The sequence below is a fragment of the Mytilus galloprovincialis genome, chromosome 8, assembly GCF_965363235.1.
Source record: "Mytilus galloprovincialis chromosome 8, xbMytGall1.hap1.1, whole genome shotgun sequence".
NCBI lineage: Eukaryota > Metazoa > Mollusca > Bivalvia > Mytilida > Mytilidae > Mytilus > Mytilus galloprovincialis.
The window spans coordinates 56,937,788-56,952,823 of NC_134845.1; the positions used below are offsets into that span (position 1 = coordinate 56,937,788).

Consider the following 15,036-nt stretch of genomic DNA (forward strand, 5'->3'; position numbering starts at 1 on the left):
TGTAGCTTTTAAATCTGTAGTACATGGCTTGCATGATCTTCAGGCCGAGTATTACTTACGATATTGACTTTCTTGTGATCAACTGAAATTGATGCACAGAATTCCATAAGTGATACCCTGACCTTTTGACATTTAAGTCAGTTTTTATCATGTTCTTTTCTGGGTCATAATTTGTTTTCAAATTTTTTATAGATAATATATCAGTATTTTTCAGTTTATCTTTTATCCTCGTTATATCTAACAATTATTATGTTTCAAGTCATATAATCATGAGACAAACGTTTAAATTATTATACTCGTTTATTCTAAATTAAACTTGATGCACAAACATGTTTTGGTTGTGAAAACGTAAAGCTTTCCACTGGTTACCTATAACCATATCGAAACAGCCAAATCGAACTGCGAAGTCTTAAACATGTTAAAAGACTAAGAAAAACAATTTTTAAGACTTTTCCAGTTTGTACAGTCCAATTTTCAGATCAAAGTCCTTGCTGTAATGTATATCAGTTGAGTATGTAGAAGTCTCAATCACCTAACCGTCTTGGTATACAATGTCAAAAGGACTCGTCCAATCTTAATTTACCGCATGGCCTGTAATTTGAAAAATGGACTGATAAGGTTTTTAAATATTGACGATTTTATCATGTAAGAACAAAAGAAAATCAAATCTTGCATGGCCTTAAATATTCTGAAACCGTGGTAACATTTGTTTTTAATCAAGATCATTGATCAATTCAGCTCTTCTCTTTGTAAGTCCAGCAAACAACTCAACTATACACGAGAGTTCCCAGTTTGTGTTGCGGTAAATTGCTCCGATAACAGAATTTTTTTAATCTCCTTTAAAACATTCTCAACACACACCAATGCATTTATCGACTTTTCAACATGTCGACCTGTTAACCTGTCGACTATATCACGTTTCAACCGCTGACTTTTACACTCGTAGACCTTTCTAGTGTCAAACTGTCAACCTTTCTCGTGTCAATCTGTCGATCTGTTAGTTGTCAACTTACGTACATATAAACTGATTTACCTTTTAAGTTAAACCGATTTACTCCTATGTTCTTCCGATGGAACAACACAACCGTTAAAAGGACTGATAAAAGGAATTGAAAATATTGATTTTCAAATACCAAAAACGTTTGTGGTCAAAATAAAAATTATGTAAATGTGTTATTTTCGAAAAAAATTTCACATTTAACTTTCGTTCAACTAAATAAATGTCTATGTTTTTAATGAGGGCACATTTTTTTTAAAGGGAGGGGTGAATGGATAAATTTGGTTTATTTCTAAATTATTTTGGATTGATCCTATTTTGTCCTAGCTTTTTAACACCATTTTTCGATATTCCGAATCATTTTAGTTTTTTTATTCTGTCTTTTTACTTTGTATATACTCTTACAAAATGTGTTTTACCATACATTCGAGGGTTCTGTCTGAGTATTTTAAATTTGATCTAGGCCCCTCCAACATGTATATGATTGTACAATAAAGAACGATATGTTTAACGCGTAAACTTGTTTAATTTGTGATTTTTTAATCATTTCCACTGGGGGTGCAGAGATTTTGATGCAAGGAATATTTTTTTTAGATAAGCTAATGGGCAAAATGTAAACCTTTTTTTAATTCAATGTGCTTGTCAACTGTGAAATGAATTTCATTTATTGAAAATCAGGGCCAGGTGATTCTTCATTTTAAATTCCCTCCTCACCTCCATACCCTCTAAATTCGAATGGTGCATAACTGATACATCAAATTTATTTTAGAAATAAAATTATATCATACCTATCCCACCGAAATCTGAAATGCTAAAGCCTGCGAAGGAAAACAACCACAATTTTATATTAATTCCGTATAATTGTAAACGTTAAAATTCTATATTATACTTCTTTACTTTTATATATACTAGAACACATTCGCGGGCATTTAAAGCTTAGTTGAAAGTATGTAAACTGTTGTAAGGATTATTTTGTAAAACATTTCATGTCTGGAGAATTTCAGAAAAGATATCAAAATTCATAAGTACTTGGAAACAGTTTAAGACCTCTCCCTTGCTCCCAAAGTCCGTTATTATTTTTTTCTGTTAAATTCCATAATTTCCGCGTTTCTGTATATTATGAACATACCTATACTATGATAAAAGTGTATTTGCTATCAAATATCAAATTCAAGTTTCTTCTTTTAGGCGATCACCGCTATATCATATAGAGATTTATTGTCCTGTCCCCGAGTACTCTATAGAAATTTATGTGCATGTTAAATTCCGGAAGTCTTGTTTGACTTAAAAGCAAAATCGTGGGCATTTCAAGCTTGGTTGAAAATATGTTAACTATTTTAGGATGAATTTTTGTAAAATATTATATGTTTGGAGAATTTAAGAAATGATATCAAAAATCATATAGGTACATGGAGATAGGACAATATTTATAAGCCCTCTCTCTTTATTTCAAAGTTCGTTATCATTTTGTTTTCTGTTATATTCCATTATTTTCGCGTTTCTGTATACTACCTGTACTATGAACAAACGTATCTATATTATAAATATTAAAATGTACTTAATTTTCTATTAACTATTGATTCTTAGTTTCTTCTCCATGGCAATCACTGCTATATTATACAGACAGTCTTTTTATATTATAGTAATATACTAATCAAAATAGTTTATATGCAAGTTTAAACCGAGATAAAATGGTAGTGGTTCTTACGATCTAAAAACCACGATATGGACAACGCTCTGATTGGCTTATTTATTTTTCATTTGTGTTATCAATCATGCGATTGGTTCTCAATGTTAAAACCGGAAGTCATATCTGCCTTAAAAGTCGGTTTGAATACGGAATCAATATCCGGACGCCTTTATTTCATTTTTCTCCCAAAATAATCCAAAATGAATAGTCATAAGAATGGATGACAAATGCGACTATTAACGGTACCTATAGGACACAGAGGCATGATGATTAATTTGTTATGAGAGGAAGAGAAGTGACACACAAAATGAGGTCTTCTCGTTTAATAATATAGATGAGACAATCTTTCGCTACTGTTTGAAAAAAGAAAAACTGAAATAAGCGCAAACTTTATTTACTGAATTCGATTTTTCTGGGTTAGTTTAATTAATGAAGACAAAATATAACAATACAGATATTTCAAGAGAATGAAAAGATAATCTGACACAATGAAAATATAATTTAAAATAGAATGTATATGGTTGTGTCAGATTACATTTTCGTTTCTTTTGAAATTTCTATATTTTGAACTGAAAGAATAAATGTTAAATTCGCCACTGGTAAAGATTCCAGCTTAGTCAAATTGGTGCGACCCCCTTTTGGAATCGTCATCTAAACAGAACGTCGACAGGTCTTCTTTCCAAAACAATGAATGCGCATATGGCCAAGTCAGTTATTGGGTCGCCTCCACAGTTTGGTTGGGAAGAAAGGAAATTTTATCCTGAGCCGGTCTTGTTTGAAGGTCAAATGTCTTCTGACTTCCTTCAAGATTTGGTGTGTAAGTGCAAAGAAACATCAGTCTCCATATTGAATACATATACACATGGAAACAAATTTGCAACACCTCGACTTTTTAAAATCAGCCTCTTATTTTGGATAGAATATGAAAAAAATATGTTTTATCTAACCAAAATTTTTTAAACAAAGTAAAATGTCTTTGTACAAAAACAATGCGTTTTACAACTGTTACTGTTGTCGAACTTAATAATGTCAGATATTTCAAAATTATTCTTTAGATGATTGTTTACATCATGGTTGATCGTTATACGCCAAAGAATTAGTACTTTGTGAGCAGCCTTCATTCAAACGGATAACCGCATCTTAACGTCTTCTGATTCCTGCCATCAATCGACTAATTTGTTGCTAAGGTGGCAGCAATCATTCCTGACGAAAAGTATTGTTTATGTCATGACGTGTTTGAACTGGTGTGTCCATTCATGCACTTTATGCCCAATAGTGTCCAATATATGCTCAATATGGTTCAAATTCGGGCTACAATCGAGCCAAGGACGATAAACCGAATTTCATTTGAACAATGGTTCTTCCTCCACGATGCTTATTTCCAACTTTAGCGAGCTCTGCACTACATTGGATACGGGCAACAGTGTGTCTGTTCGTAAGCAAAGTTCTCCGAAATGGTCTTATCGCACGTTAACCAGTAGCGATGAGCCGATCTCGAACAGTTCGTGTTTAAAGGCTCCTATATGGTCATCACTCTCTTTTTAGGATTGTATTGTTTGCATTGGATTTCCCTCTGACCAACCTTCATTAAATTTGATTTTCCCTACCAGATATTATAGGGGGTCTTCTTGATTTCGGAAGGTCTTTAAAATCGTGTGTTGCCTGATTTTTATTCTCAAAACGACTAATAGTGGAATGGTGATGACCAACAATACGTGCATATGTCACAGCGACATACCGGCTTCTCTCATGCTGATTATCTGCCATCTTGCTGCAGATATGAGTTGTTTATGACCAATTACAAGGTGTCAATCACATAACTTTATAAACTTGGTTATTTAAAGTGTTGAAAATAATGAGGATAAAAACATCTGTTTTATTGTTTACTAGTACAGTAGCTGTATGTGCAGATAAGAACTTATCGAGTCGATATTTATTGATTAAAAATGTGATATTTAAATAATGTGTAATTAGTTCTATTTCAACAAATTATATCACAAAAAAATAAAGAGTGTTTTTTTAATTTGAATTTCAATTTGGTGTTGCAATACTTTTTTCTATGTGTATATTTGGTATTTGAAATCGAAACAGAGGTAATCTTTACGTAAATACGACTTACGCAATTGCATTTCAAAGGCTTACAATGATGACACGGAAATCATAATTAAGGGATTACAACCTATTTATACGTGTTGAATGTAGCGTGATAACGCTTGTTATAGTATAATTTTTTTTTTCAAACTGATATATTTTTCAGACAAAAATAACAAGGAATATTTATTATAATACACGATACTTGAGACTGTTGTTATTCAGTGTGGGTAATAGTTTGGGTAAATTCAAGATAAATCAGAGTTAAAATTTAACGAGAAACATAATATGTTTAAGTCAAATATCAGTTTATTTTCCTGTTTTGATCATGATTATAGTTAAAGATAATTTCGAGTAAAGCATTGAGTTGAACTAGTTTTTATGCGTAAAACATCGAATTGAACGAGTAGTTGGAAGTATCTTTTGAGACACAAATGAGAAAAATATGTCATCTTGAAAAACGTCTCAAATCAATATGAAAATGTTGAATTGAGACAACTATAGATTAAAAAAAATTACATTTAAAAAAGTTAAAATTAACAATCAGTCTTGAATTTTTTTTTTTTTTTAATTTGATTAGTTATTAAGCTTGTTTAGCGATATTTGACGAGAATTGCGTTTTTTCGAGATAACACACATTGATATAAAATGCACATGCCTGTATGCATTTCTTGAATGTTTGACACAGGATGGTAATTTCGAAGCGAAGAAAAACTATAAAAGTAAGTTCAAGTATCAAATTTTTTATTTTTAGAATTCTTAGTACCATAAATTGTAATGCACGGAAGGAACTGAAACACAATCTATTTCTTGCAAGCAGAAGCAGTTGATTTCAGTGCTCTGTTTTCTCAAAAACCTCTCCCTAGTTTTCCATGTTGCAGATTTTGAGGCTTCATATGCAAATTTCTGGATAAAAACTACTTAAGAACACTTCTTCCCGTATCATTTATATAAAAAACTGAATGCATAACAAAGAATATAACAAAATACCAGCTTCTTACTTAACATTAGTTGGTTTTAAAGCTAGTTTTTTATCAATGTATACAGTGTCGCTCGGGGTGTCAGATTTTGCATCTCAAGGGGTATAGGCTTTTAATAAAGAATAGAATAAATTTCATATAGATTGGTATTATAACTTGAAAGTAAATTTGGAGGTCATTGTGTGTGCGTGAAGATTTTTCACACCTGTTTAAAACTAGACATAGTCTCCAATATATCTGCCTAGATGGACATTTAGTTTTTCTAGGGAAAATGGATATTTCCCGAAAATCTTTGTTTCTTTAAGTTCTACATTTATGTAAGAAACGTTCAAGAATATTTTTTATCAATAAAATACTATCGTCAATTTAATGGATTTCTTAACCCGAACATTCTTTTAAAATGATTTTGGAAGTAACAAAATATTCCTGTGAAACCGTAAACTGCCAGTAAAGCAAATACTGAAAGTATTCCTCTCGTTTTTTTAGATTTGATATCTAACATTTTTTTTTTTGGTTATATAACATACAATTTCTGCATTTACTAGGACCAGAATTGAGAAACTTAAAAACAAACCTTTTTAAGACTTTAAATTCACACAAACAATATTTTCAATTGATGCATACTTTGTTAATTATGAACTTTTACTGCTGGGTGTTATCTAAGTTGTGTTTTCATACATATGTTATGTTATGTTATTCGAGACAAAGTCTAGAGTGATTGAAAAGAAGCAGTATTTTTCATAATTTATATTACGTCTCGTTAATGTTTGTTTCCGGAAGTTATATATGGAAAACTAGTTTTAAATTATGTCTTTATTTACGTAGCAGTATGACGTGTGTTTCAATCTTATTACAAATCAAGAGATAAACTTGTCATTACTGACAAAGTTCACCTTAAGTGTTAAATAGATGTTTTGTTACGTCTTGAAAGGAGCCGGAAGCGAAACATCACTGTTACGGAAATACCTATTTCGCACTATAAAATAATGAGCTAAGCAAAAATTCATCAAATTTACCAGGCTTGTACTAGTGTATGCCAGACCCGCGTCCCGTTGGCATTAAACTCATCAGTCGAATAACGATGACAGGTAGGTTACAACTAATGTATTATTTCCTTCAAATATTTAAAATGCAGTTGTACATTTATATATCAGTTTAGTTTCCACACATAACTGATTAGCACGAGAGATGATTATATCTCGATAAATGAGTATGTATAGCCAACGAGTTCACGTTCGCAATTTAGATATATTCATACAATGGAGAGTTGTCTCATTGGCACTCACACTACGTCTTTCTATATCTATTTGAGTTGAAATTGTTCTGAATTAAGTAAAGTTTAACTTATGCTTGGATTTCAAGATCCAGTTTTAGTTAGAGTGCAGGAGTTAGATTAACTATTATTTAATCTTTGAGTTCTAGCCACAAGGAACATTGTCTAGCCAATATATTAAAACATCAAATAAAAGTCTCTCGATCAGTAATATTTAATTATAAATAAAATTAACCATGCATGAATTGAAACGAATATTTGACTGCATTTAAAATTCAAACCGTCCAAAGAACGCTATGTCCTTGTTTGTATAAAACTTTTATTTACAAATTTATAAATTGCTGCTCTTTTGTTCGCGCATTTCATCTATATTTTTTATGTTTATATATCTTTTATTTTATTTAGAGCCCCTATCTTTTTATATAAGAATGTAGAGCTCTATTGAAATAAAATTTAGAAGTCATATTAAAACAAGAATGTGTCCAAAGTACACGGATGCCTCATCTGCACTATGATTTTCTATGTTCAGTTGATCGTGAAAATTGGGTACAATCTCTAATTTTCCATTAAAATAAGCAAGATCATATCATAGGGAACATGTTTATTAAGTTGCAAGTTAATTGGACTTCAACTTCATCAAAAACTACCTCGACCAAAAACTTTAACCTGAATCGGGACGAACGGACGGAGGAATAAAGGGACGCACAGAACAGAGAACATAATGCACATAAATGGGGCATAAAATGTTCATTTTCGTTATTTGCACAAAATTCAAATATAAGAAATTGTTACAAATTGTCTTTCATTATGTTCATCCGCATTGAATGGGTATACATTTAACATTTTTTAATAGCATCAAGGACAAAAACAGTATAAGATAATTTAAATGATTAATATCAATTGACTACCTAAATGCATCTGATACAATGCAAATTTTTCCTATCTAATTGAATGGTCGTTTGATAAATCTGATTGCAATTTATTTGCTGCAACTCATATAAAATCCTTTTCTTTAATGAGAAAGGAAAATATGATAGGTGTCCTTACTGGAGGTGGGACAAGTTGATTAAAGCACTAAATTTTCTACTTGACATCATTTTTGTACTTTTTGGCAATAAAGTTTATCGACAGAGTGTAAGTATTCCTATGGGCACTCCCCCCCCCCCCCATTTAATAGCAGACTTGTTCCTTCCTGTCATGAATCACAGCGTATGACCAAACTCAGAATAGAACTGCTTAAATTCCATCTAATAATGGAGTATCTTTAATAATTGTTTTTCGTGAAATAATCAAGAATTATCTACCCATACAGCTGAAATTTACCTAAAGGAACATACTTTAAATAATTCTAATATCAACATCAATAACTGTCCTCTCTTAGATTTAGATATTACAGTATTACACCTGAATTTCTACACAAAACTTTACGACAAAAGGGATAATTTTTCTACTCTATTGTTAATTTTGCCTTTTCGGATGGTGATGTTCTTTGCAGAGATGGGTCCGATTACTTTCAATGTAATTGATTAAATTACAATTACTTTGTCATTTGTACGATTAAATTCAATTAATGATTACATCATTTCTGAAAGTATCTGATTAAATTAATGATTACATTGGCAAAGTAATCATGATTACATCTGATTACAATGAATTTAAAAACAAAACATTTTGAATGATGTGGATGAATAAACGTTTAATATAACTATAGCATTTTTGAGAACATATTTTATTTGAGTCAATTATAAAATGATAACTTCAAATTAAACGTCATCTAGTTAAATAAACACCAAATTTCACTACATATATATATACATTACACTTTATCACCAATGATCTCTTAATTATTTTGAATTAAATTTTATAAAGATATATCATAATCAAGAGTTTTTTTGTTTGTCTTTTGACCTCTTTCATAATTTATATGTATTCCAAGTTGCAGTTTATGGAAGTTTAAATATGGCTGAAATAAAGTTACCAGTTAAAACTATGTTAAATTTTAATAGAAATGTGTAATCAAATTGTAAACAATATGTATTAAAGTATTTATTAAAAACCATTGCATTTTACACGTCCAGTCCAAATACAAAAAAAAGTTTAAAAACATATTTGTCCAACTTTTAATTTAGTTTGTGCTAATTAGATAAATTTTCATGTCTGATTTATCTTTTATCATATATATTTCCCTACAGCTATACTCAATTGGTAATTGCAATAAAAACAAACCTTAATTAGTCTCCTACCTGTCAATTTAAAGTTGACAAAAATCACAAAAATTAACAAAAGATTATAATTCAGGGTTAAAGAAAAGTATTACTTGAATATATATCTATAACAGTTATAATCAAATATTAATATGAAGATCATTATAAAATGGTGAATATACATGTATGTACAATATCTTTTACCAAGATAAAAGGTATATAATTGTATTAAATGTCTCTGCTTAGGCTAATGATGACTTTTCAATACTGTAACAGTTTATTCTTTACTGAAGTAGACAAGCTTAGAGTAACCAAACCATTTTAGTATGTTAAAAATTTATCAAATATGAACAAAGAGGTTCATTTAATGACCAAAAACACAATTTTAGATTTTTTTCATTGTAATCAGAATGTAATCAAAAGTAATCATGATTACAGGGTATTTTGAAAAGTAATTGATTAAATTAAATTACATGTAATCAGATTTTTGGCTGATTAATGATTACACTGATTACTTGAAAAATTGTAATCAATTACAGCTGATTAACGATTACAATTACAATTACCCCAAGTCTGGTTCTTTGGCACCGTCTTTCGTTGTTTTTATATCACAACTTGTTCGCTATGCTCGTGTCTGTCCTGACGTTTTGGATTTTAATAAGCGTAATCTATGTAGTACTACTAGTAAATTATTAAGGCAGGGATTTTTTTACCACAAATTACTTAAAACCTTTACTAAATGTTTTCTTAGATTCAACGATTTGGTCTGCATGTTTGGCTGTTCCTGTATTTCAAACGGAATAGCACATCTTAAATTTTACGGTGATGTTGTAAATCGAGCCAAGAAATTTAGATACGATTCGGGTAAAATTATTAATCCTTAAAATCCTCCAAAGATTAAATTATTCTAAAAGAATACTTATTCAACACTGTAATTAAATCTTTGAATATTGTTTTAGTGTTTACATATTGATTTTGTTACCAGTAAAATTATATCATACACATATGTACTTTCATAATACTACAAGCTGTCGATACCTATAGTTAGGCATTGCGCAGGGTCATTTTTTTCTTTGACTATTGATGACGTATGTACACTAAATCAATTGGATGTTGGATGCATACTGATTGATATTTTAGTCTTAGCTACATGATTTTTTTCATAAGTTGTTATTGGCTTTGAACTAGCTGCCAGTAACTGCTGCTTCTCTCATAGTGTCCTTTTGTTCGGAATATATAAGTACCCGTCTGAGTCCACTCTTTGTTTTTGTTAGATGTATTTCTTGTTGTATCCATCTGATGAGTTAAGCATTTCTCAACTGATTTTTATAGTTTATTATTATGTTGTACTGGTACACTACTGTCCAAGGTTAGGGGAGGGTTGAGCGCTCACAAACATGTTTAACCCCGCCAGAATCTTTATGTGCCTGTGCCATGTCAGGAGCCTATACTTCAGTGGTTACCGTTGGTTTATATCTGTCATATTCTGTTTTCGTAAAATGTTTTGTTTAGAATTAGGCCTTCGTTTTTTTCATGTCGGGGCGTATTATAGCCGACTATACGGTATGAGTCTTTCTCATTGTGGAAAGTCGTACGGTTGCCTATAATTGCTTACATCCCTATCAATTGAACTTTTGTGGATAGTTGTCTCATTGGCAATCATATCACGTCTTCTTATTTTATAAAGTCATAAGAACTGCATACTTTTCGTACGCTACCACGAAGAATGTCTCTACGAATACCTCTTCGATAGCGGATGTGTATATAATTTCGTAACTACAATCCCGTCACCTTTTGTCGAATGTGACCTACCGAATTAGACTTATTAGCGTGTTTGTACTAACATGAGTGACACGACGGGTGAGACATGTGGAGCAGTATCTGCTTACCCTTCCGGAGCACCTGAGATCACCCCCATCTTTTTGTGGGGTTCTAGTTGCCCAGTCTTTAGTTTTTCTATGTTTTGTTTTGTGAACTATTGTTTGTCTGTTTGTCTATTTTTCTTTTTAGCCATGGCGTGTACAGTTTATTTTCGATTTAAGAGTTTGAATGTCCCTTTGGTATCTGTTGTTCCTTTTTCATAAACGTTTTTCTGTGTTTACGCCAAGACCACGTTACGCCATTAACTTCTATCTATATTCTTATTGTTTTTACGCTCGACAAAAACACAGTTAATCCATTTCTGCAGATATATTAAAGAAGGTCTAGTAGTCAATAAGTAACAAAAGATTTTTATTTTACACCTTTTAATAACTAAATTCGACATCATCTACATTTTTTTCATTATTATCCATTCTTCTTTGTTGGTTGTTTACTATAGATGACAATCGGTAAAGTACGGCTTCAAAACACGACAAACAACTAGCTGCCATATAACAAAGAAAGAGGAAAAAAATCATAATTATACGATTATTGCGTAAAATATGATATAATTGTGCACAGAAGATTAAGATAACTATTTATACATATAAAAAAGAAGATGTGGTATGATTGCCAATGAGACAACTATCCACAAAAGACCAAAATGACACAAACATTAACAACTATAGGTCACCGTACGGTCTTCAACAATGAACAAAGCCCATACCGCATAGTCAGCTATAAAAGGCCCCGATTATACAATGTAAAACAATTCAAACGAGAACACTAACGGCCTTATTTATGTAAAAAAAAATGAACAAAAAACAAATATGTAACACATAAACAAACGACAACCACTGAATTACTTGCTCCTGATGGTTCAAGAATTGGATACACATTTGTTCACCAGTCACTGGTTTCATATGATTTTAAACCTTTTTTTCTCAAAACCAAATAAAATTTCAAAAGCCGTCAAGAGTTGAATTTGCCTAAGAGAGTCACGAAAAATGCCAAATGCATCAAAACAATAACACTTATAATGAAAGAAAGATTTTACATAATCAATTAAATGTTGCATGCACACTTGATACTAGGCTAGTGTTTCTATTACAGGACTGTCCAAAATATTTGGTGTTTCTTTTATTACGCTTAGAAAATGAAAAACCATTACCTATTTTTCATTTGTAGTTGAGTTCATTTACACTACAATGTATATCAGATTTAAGAGTACGCATTTTATATTAAAAGAAAATATTGAAGACAAATAAGTTTGAGCTAGTTTTAAAAACTTTACACTATTAAACACGCAATGTTTTTTTTTTGTCTATTTGTAATAAAGCTTATTGAGATTATCTATTTTTAAACATTATTTCGGCCTTGTTGTAATAAAGGGCTGTGGCTTTTATTACATCAATATTTAATAACGTAGTTAATGTTTTGTTTTTATATTATTCATTGGAAATCAATAACAACATCCAAGTATCTCCCAATTGATACGATATTCCCGTGCTTGCATTTCCTATCATGATTTTATTGTAGTGAAATAATTAACATGTACATACAGTGTGCAATAACTCTAATGTACATATAAATATTTTTTTGTTTCTTATACTTGTAATTACTTTTTTGTTCTGATTACAGATCACATCACACAAAATTTATCAACAGAACTATATAGGTACATGTGTCAAAGTATAGTAGGAACTGAAGATAATGTTAGACAAATCAGGTTAATGAACGCTATCAGGGATGATTTGTCAATTCACAAAAATGAATTTAGTATAACAAGTGGAAGTTATGGGGAAGGACTTGATATGCGAGGCAGTGATTTGGATGTTATGTATGTCGTACAAAATATAAAGGTTTATGATGTGAAGCCCCGTTTAAATCCAATTTCAGCATATCTGCTAATGGATACAGACAATGTAAAACCTGGATTTACTCAGTTGAGACTAGACAGTAGGTGTACTTCATATCACAACTGTGTACAACTAGGTGATAAGTATTATCTATCTAGCTCATTATGGAAAGAAGACATCCTGACCAAAAATATGGACTATACAATTCATGGACCATGTGTATCTGACAAAGATGGATTATATGACTTTGCCGAATGTTTACATTGTAAATCGTGGATATCATCTGCAGTGCAATGGATAACGAGATCTACCAACTCATGGCCGAGTAATAATGTCAAAAAAAGTATCATCAAACACGGTGTCCTTTTTGTACCAATTGGGACTAAGGGGTCGACAAAAGAGGATTTAGAATGGAGAATATCATTTTCAATCAGTGAAAAAATGTTAGTACATACCTTTACTCACACCCAACTATGTTGTTATGCTCTAATAAAAATTCTTTTAAAAGATGTAATAGCTACTGACTCTGTATGTAAAGAATTGCTCTGCTCTTATTTCCTCAAAACAATTATTTTCTGGATCTCTGAAGAACTACCACTATCCTCATGGACACCTGACAAACTTATACCTTGTTTTATGCAATGTTTTGACAGACTTATTTATTGCGTTCTTTATTCAGTTTGTGCGCATTACTTCATTCCAGAGAACAATATGTTTGAGAATAAAATTGAGGGCCGTGCTCGTAAAATACTTTTAGAAAAACTGTATACATTGCATAGTTATGGTTGGCGATGCGTTTTGTTTTCAGATCAAGTATCCACTTTTTGTGCATCAATGCAGTATTTCAGCATAGAACGGAACCCATTGTATATAAATGATGTTGAGAAAACAATTAGTTCGACCTTACTGCAATTGGCAAATAATTCTTTTCGAGGGGTTTTCAAAATTTTGCATAGTTCTTCATTTACTAGACAAATACAAAAGACAGTTTCGTGCGAAAAATTTTCCATGAAATATGTATATACATATTACATGTCAATGATGAGTGCAGTGCGTGCCCAGTCTATTCAACTTAACAATGCATACAGTAAAAATAAATACCAATACCAACAGTACAAATTCTGTCTTAGTACTCTGCTAAAGAATATCTATCATGACGCTGTATCTGGATGGCTAATGTTAGCTTCGTTCTTCTATAAAACAAAACAATATACTAGAGCTGTACGAATTATAATGGATTGTATATTGAAATGTTCCTCTGAAAAACTCTACCCTTACATAAAAATGTCGGACATTCATCATCGACTGTTCAAATTGAAATCACTTCAGAAGAAGAGTATTGTTCATTTGTGGAAATATGTTCTTGTAGATGATATAAGATTTGAAGTAAACTCTCTGTTAATACCAGATGAACTACTGTTAGAAGTGGATTACAACCCGCTTAGAATTCCATCTTCAGTTTATTCCTGTTTTCTTTTTTTTCTTTGTCATTATAATTTAAATGATGCCAGACAATGTCGGGATAGCCTCCAAGTTCTACAACTTGTTACAGAATACAATTATTTAAATGCAGATATGGACGCAAAAGCCGCAGCCTATAATCTTCTTGGTGTTGCTTTACAGACAGTAGGTGAAACTGAAACCGCACGACAAGCGTACTTACTATCTGCTAAATTACATATAGATCCAACCGACAATCCTGCCGTTAAGAGACTTTTTTTATTGGATTAATTTAACTCTTTTAACAAATTTTCAGTTAAGTTTTTATTTCAATGTTGCATGTACACGTGATACTAGGCAAGTGATTCGATAGGAGGGGAGTCTAAATTTTGAATTATATACTTTATATGCTTACACAATAACATACAATTCCAATCATTTATTGTCGTTAATTTCATAAAAGCTGTGTACCAAATTTTTGAAAATGCATCCCAGATTGTTAACATTTCATTTCCATGTATGAACATTCAAGAGACGAATGCATATTGAATATCTATCTGCGAACTGATACGATATTCCAGGGCTAGCATTTCCTTTAACATTTTCTTGATAGAGGGCTGCTACTTATACAAGTATATAAGT

The 15,036-nt window shown here is 31.3% G+C and overlaps 1 protein-coding gene across 1 annotated transcript; it reads left to right on the forward strand.

Annotated features, from left to right (window-relative positions):
* Window positions 1–6,572: 6,572 nt before the first annotated feature.
* Window positions 6,573–14,832, forward strand: LOC143042258 (uncharacterized). Its single transcript, XM_076214521.1, has 2 exons — window positions 6,573–6,846; window positions 12,737–14,832. Exons 1-2 carry the CDS (start codon window positions 6,792–6,794, stop codon window positions 14,683–14,685), a joined length of 2,004 nt encoding a protein of 667 aa, XP_076070636.1. The 5' UTR covers window positions 6,573–6,791; the 3' UTR covers window positions 14,686–14,832.
* The last annotated feature ends 204 nt before the right edge of the window (window positions 14,833–15,036 follow it).

What these genes read in the sequence shown, in the direction of transcription:
- LOC143042258 (XM_076214521.1), top strand. Translation starts at nt 6,792, where the DNA reads ATGCCAGACCCGCGTCCCGTTGGCATTAAACTCATCAGTCGAATAACG. An exon ending in CAGTCGAATAACGATGACAG is followed by an intron (nt 6,847 to 12,736) that starts GTAGGTTACAAC and finishes TTCTGATTACAG; the next exon opens with ATCACATCACACAAAATTTA.